The sequence below is a fragment of the Octopus bimaculoides genome, chromosome 10 (genome assembly GCF_001194135.2).
Source record: "Octopus bimaculoides isolate UCB-OBI-ISO-001 chromosome 10, ASM119413v2, whole genome shotgun sequence".
Classification (NCBI taxonomy): Eukaryota; Metazoa; Mollusca; class Cephalopoda; order Octopoda; family Octopodidae; genus Octopus; species Octopus bimaculoides.
In genome coordinates, this window is record NC_068990.1 from 45,501,554 (window position 1) to 45,507,845 (window position 6,292).

General features: G+C 35.4%; 2 protein-coding genes across 4 annotated transcripts in view; both read left to right on the top strand.

Annotated features, from left to right (window-relative positions):
• LOC106874115 (uncharacterized) overlaps positions 1-6,292 on the top strand; it is a 154,795-nt gene that overhangs the window by 84,677 nt on the left and 63,826 nt on the right. The gene's annotated exons all lie outside the window — the stretch shown is intronic.
• On the top strand, positions 453-4,102 carry LOC106874107 (polyadenylate-binding protein 4-like). The gene has a single exon (XM_014921714.2). The coding sequence runs from the start codon at positions 566-568 to the stop codon at positions 2,459-2,461; it is 1,896 nt and encodes a 631-aa protein (XP_014777200.1). The 5' UTR covers positions 453-565; the 3' UTR covers positions 2,462-4,102.

Consider the following 6,292-nt stretch of genomic DNA (forward strand, 5'->3'; position numbering starts at 1 on the left):
CCCTAACCCTAGGGTTAGGGTTAAAGCAAATTTAAAATGAAAAAAGCAAATAAAACGAAAGTATGGAGATTAAATACGCTTTACATCGCTTAATCAGCCAAAGGAGTAAATGTAAACAACTGAATACTTGTAAGTGATTGGTTGAAATTATCGAAATAAGACAATTTTTTACATGAAATAAATTCGAATACAAAAATATTTTTCTGTTCTATAACACAAAATAGATAAGTATACGAAGTTTGAAAGTCTTTCCGTACCAAAAACACTACGTAAAACATTAATGAAAAATGTGGCCCCCGTTTTAAAATAGATCCCAGACAACGTCTGAATATACTGACTGAACAAATTCAAATAAAGTTTATTCGCCAGATTAGGGCATTTAAAACAAAGAGCCGTGACGTCATGAATCTTCAGCTGTATAACATCTTTTGATTGGTTGTTGTTTTTTTTAAAACCTGGTCTTACGTTTGCTTGAACCAGGTCGGCACTTACGTTGAAAGAGAACCAAGCGCTCCCGGTGCGTAGATATCTGTCAGTGAAAAAAGTTCGTAGTGACACTCTAACAATGAGCGAATTGAATTTACTTAAAGTGTCACTGTATGTTGGTGACTTACATCCAGAGGTAACAGAATCTCAACTTTATGACAAGTTCGTGAAAATTGGACCAATTGAATCTATTCGTGTCTGTCGAAACGTGCTAACTAAGAAGTCTCTCGGTTATGCTTATGTCAACTTTCAAAATTATTTGGACGCTGAAAAAGCATTGGATACATTGAATTTCGAAGCAATTCTTGGCCGACCAATGCGTTTAATGTGGTCACAAAGAGACCCATCCCTTCGTAGGTCTGGTAAGGGTAACGTTTTTATTAAAAATCTTGACTCCAGTATCGACAATAAATCTCTACTTGACACTTTTTCAGCATTCGGTTGTATTCTGTCTTGTAAAATAATTTCTGATGAAACTGGTTCAAAAGGTTATGGGTTTGTTCATTTCGAAGAAGAAAAGGCAGCAGAAGAGGCCATTAACAAAGTCAATGGCATGTTACTCAACGGAAAGACAGTTTATGTGGCAAAATTTATTCCCAAGAAAGATCGTTTGAAAGAAAAATACAAGTTTAGTAATGTTTATATAAAAAATTTCGGAACAGATTTGGACGATGAAGGCTTGAAAAATATCTTCTCAAAGTTCGGCGATATTGTGAGCGTCAAAGTAATGACAGATGAACAAGGTCAACCTAGAGGCTTTGGATTTGTTAGTTTCGAAAAAGCCGACGATGCTGAAAGGGCTGTCAAAGAATTAGATGGTCTTGAGTTAAATGGAAGAACATTATTTATCGGTCGCGCTCAAAAGATAGAAGAACGCAAAAAAATGCTAAAAGAGAAATTTGATATCCCCAAAACAGAAGAAAAATTTCGGTATTCTGGATTTAATCTTTATGTGAAAAACCTTGATGAGGATTTTGATGATGAACGATTGTACCAAGAATTTAGCAAATATGGCGATATTAGCAGTGCCCGTGTAATGATGCAAAATGGTCGCTCAAAGGGTTTTGGGTTTGTTTGCTTTGACCAACAAGAAGCTGCAGATAAAGCCATAAAAGAAATGAATGGTCGCATTGTACTGCAGAAACCATTGTTCGTTACCTTTGCTCAAAGCAAAGATGAACGTAAGAAAAACATAAATAATCTGAAGGATTCTGTTCCTGATACTCATTCGATTATTCCACCAGTTACTGCAAGCTACTATTTGCCGACACTTCCCAGTCGCACCTCTTACCCATCTCAAATGCATATCGGCAACGTGTCACGTTGGCAATCGCCATTGATACATCAGATTCCAAACCAAGTAAATTACAACAGGCTACCAACAAATCATTTGAAGCTGAGAAATAGTCAGAATACTCGCCCTTTTACTGGTCAACCAACTGGCTACAGACAAAATATCTCGCCGTCCTTCAGCGGGAGTGGTCCAAGCTTTATGAACACGCGCCCATTGTACGATAATAGTACTCATGCTCGTAACATGGAGGCACTAGCTATGCCACACCACTTGCACAATGCGTCTTTATTGCATCATACGATCAATCCAATCCCTCAACAATTCAAGGTTCCCACACAGTTAACCAATCTATTTCAAATACCGAGTGTACAGCAAACAAAACCGGAGTTTACTGAAAAATCTCTGGATAGCCTTTCTGCCGTCTCTCCTCAGGAACAAAAGCATTTCTTGGGAGAGCGTTTGTTTCCTGAAGTCAAGAAAATAAACGATATAATGGCCCAGAAAATTACTGGTATGCTTCTTGAACTAGACTCTTCCGATATTATTCACTTAATTGAGTCCCCCAATGTGCTGCGAGAAAAAGTTCGTGAAGCTGAAATGGTATTGCAACAGAATACGCGTGAGAAATCGTTCGAGTTGGACAACACCAATTTATTCTCAGCTACCATGGGCTATGCTTGAAATTACTGACGTTTGTTTATTTTCGCTAACTATCTGCATTAACTTTGTCGTTGCTTTACAGTCAACTGAACTTTCAAGAATTTAACCTTTTGAAATGCAACTACACAATGTCTTCACACTCGGTGGAAACCTAATTTAAATTTTAATGTTACTGAATTTCAGAAAATGAGTAGAATGCTTTTTTTAAAAGCATTGGCATTAATTGGATTAAAAATAAAAATAAAAACTCTTCGATCGTTACATGTCAAATTTGAGGACTTAATTTTTAGTCACGTCTAAAATTCAAAAATATTTTATGTACCGTCTGTATAATTTTGCTGAATAAAATAAAAAATATATATTGTAAATATATACATATAGGACAACTTTTTTAAGTATTAGTTTACTACAGGAAAGTTTTAGATAGGGAAGAGCTAAATTTGTTTTAACTAAACCTTGTAATATCTGAAAAATGGCTTTCTTTCCATTGTCTTCTTGCATGAATTTTAAACTTTTAAAAGTGATTTGAATTTTTTTCATTTTTTTTCCTGCTATGTATAAACTTGTAATTGAGTGACTAAACTGATTCTGTTTTTATTTCAACCTATTTTTAATTAGAATTTCTTTGTGTTCGAGAATTTTCTTTACTGTTGTCTCTGAGAATATATTGCTCTTTAATATAAAACTTTTTCTAATTCTTGTAGAGCATTTGCTACAAATGATTATATTGGCATTAAGCTATCGAAGTAAGCATTTTAAAAGGCCCAGCCTCCTCTGGATTTATGCAAGCCTTCAGTAAAAGGTTTCAAATCTCGATGCGATACATTCTGGACAAAGCTAAATAAGCCATAAAAACGTTTAGGTAATTTTCTAGTGTCGTTTTCAGCTAGGTGCAATATTGGTGCGTTAAAGGAGGGCTATAACTGAACCCATTTCTGGTATTATGTCAATATTCCCACCTTTTGACTGTCTGATTTGAACTTGATTTCGAATCTGACATTTTTGGCTGGTAACAAATTTGGCGTTATATTTTAGAGATTGTAATTTTCCTTTCTTTAATTTTGGGACGACATAATACAATAGCTATTTATATAAGAGATGGGCATTCTGTAGCCCGCGGCCTTATTTCTTCCGGTCTGCCGTTCTTTAGTACATGACAGTCTATATACAAAAGTGTTAAAGAAATGAGGGTTGTCGTTGGATGTGCTAGAAACAGCCAAATCACCCTTAAATCCTTTTCTCTCTGGAAATTTTTTGTACCGAAAATGCTCTTCCCATTGTTTTGGAGTGCAAAGAAAAAAATTGGTCTGAAGTGGGATGAGGAAGTAGGGTGTGAAAAAGCATTTTCAAAACTAATTCGTACAAAGATGACCCAACCCCATTTTCGAAGGCTATGGTTTAAAAAAAAAAATCCCGAAAAAAAATATCCCCACAAATTTCTTTATAATCGTGATCTATGCTGTTTGAAAGGGATTTGTGTAAATTTTCATTAAAAGATGCCCATCTTCCTGAAAGTTACGAGAAGGAAAAAAGTCCGGTCTGAATTTTCTGAAACCTTTCTCCGTCCACTCTCAAATTCTTTCCCGTAAATTCCTATATACTCTGAAGCCATAACGCCTAAGCCGTATTTGTAGAAAATTTTAAAGTATCTATTTTTCTGGATGTTATGAGGCAAAGTCAGGGGCGTATACATCTGTAGTAATGCCCTTTTATTTATACGATTTTTTTTTTTCATGTTTGTTTCTTACACTGTCTGCAATGTTCTCTCGCTCTCACGCGTGCGCGCGCACACAGCTGACAGATGGGCTGTTGAATTGAAATCTCCGCTTTGAGGGAAGGTAAAACCTGACAAACTGCCTTTCCCTCTGTTGTTGGACTACCGTGATATTTGTTTTAGAAAAAGTGACTGATAAAATAAAGCAATATTTACTAAGCAAGTGAGCACAACGTGAAAATATTATCAAGAGATTAGCAGAAGACCTACCTCCGGGCGGTTTTCTGCTAGTATAGACAATTCAGTTGCCCGATATATATTTATATATGCTCTTCCCCCTCCCCTACTTTCTCTCGGGTGTCACGTTTTTATATTTGACTACTCAACCCGGCAAAAATTACGCCAGACACTTCACATACAACTTTTTCATAGTGTCAGCATTGTCACCATTTTAATTTATTGGGGATTAAATTTCATAAGGAACGAAGACTGGACTAGCGATACAGACGTGCGCTCTGTAATATATTGTCTATAATTTCTCTATTCATATTTCTCATGAACCAAAATGTTTCTTAAACTCAGTCTTTTAGGAAATGCACAAGTTTAATTTACAAATCTGAAATGCCAAAGAAGTACCTCCATCTAAAATATCTTGCTCAGGGACCTAAATTCATTTGCATTGCTTGTCCCTGGCTTTAAGTTGCTCCAGTCCCGTACTCCTCGTTACTTGTCCACCGGAAATATGACTCCCACTAACAATGTCAGAATATCCACCAGCTTCAATTACATTTAGTTTACAATGTTCGAATGGGAATTGTTGCAGATCTTGGCATGTAAATGTTGGTATATAGGTTATCTAAATTGACATGAAATTCTGTGTAACCCTGGCACCTCACCTTACCTTCCAGTGTTTTGCTATCTAAAGCAACAGAATTCGTGTCTTAAAGCTTTTTAAACACTCTAAACACAACTTACTAGATATTAGGAAACTGACATTTATACTTGAGCGCTAAATGCAAATGATTGTCTCCAGGATTCTATATTTTGTCTCTGTTTAAAGCAATGCTTATTAAACCTTATTGCTCCCTTTATTTTAGACATTTTTCAATGCCCGCTTTGCTAGAGTTCAACTGAATTATATCTCCAACAAAAAAATTACTGCCGTTACGTTCATCGCGTAAGTCGTATCAATATCGAAAGTGCAAATATTTCGGCTCCTAAAACAGACAGGTGATTCGCATGCAAAAAAAAAAAAAAAAATTAAATAGGGTAATTTAAAATGCTTCTTCTATCACCCTCTTTGCCTTCAAGGCTAATATAAAATTTCCCACCGCATATCCAGGGAGTAGCGATACCGCCCACTTTGAGAAGCAATGGTTTAGTTTCATTGCATTGGTTCTTTTAAATACGAATAACGGAAAGTGAGTTGGGGAATATTATGTTTGTCAATGCTACAAGGAAAATTTGAGTTTTTTCTTTAAAATTTTTTTTTAAAGAAATTCACATAGGTTATAAAACTAGGGCGGGCAGTTCTTGTTTCACTGACTCCCGCCATCAATTGCAAAAGAAAATAATCTAAAATTAAACGGAAGCTAAAGCGTGGACTTAGAAATGAAATTTATTTTTTAGTTTTACGTTATTAGCGTAATTTAATAGAAATATTTAGAGCAATATATATTACAATTGGAAATGTTGAAATAGTCTTAGGTTTATTATTGATGTTAACAAATCAAACGCGTGTATCAATATTTAGCTACCTCTTACGATAAAACAAATGGCAAATAATGTCGATTATCTGTTCAATAATACATTAAATTCCAAAACAATGTTTGATAATGGGCGGGTGGGGGTTGTTAATTGCTGCTTTGCGCTTGAAACAGTCGTGTTGCTGCTCATTTTAACAATGTTTTTTTTTAAGTAAATCTTTCTTCTGAAACAAGTACATAATGTCCTCATCACATTTTAATACTGAAAGATTAAAAAAAAATCTGTATAAAATATTTCTAAGAAACATCACAGCCTTCTTCAAACACAGCGCTCCCTTTTGCGCTCATGACATATCTAAGCGGGTGCGACTCTCATGTTAAGACATTTAGAGTTGGGTAACATGATATACCAAGTTTTATGTGGGATTTTTC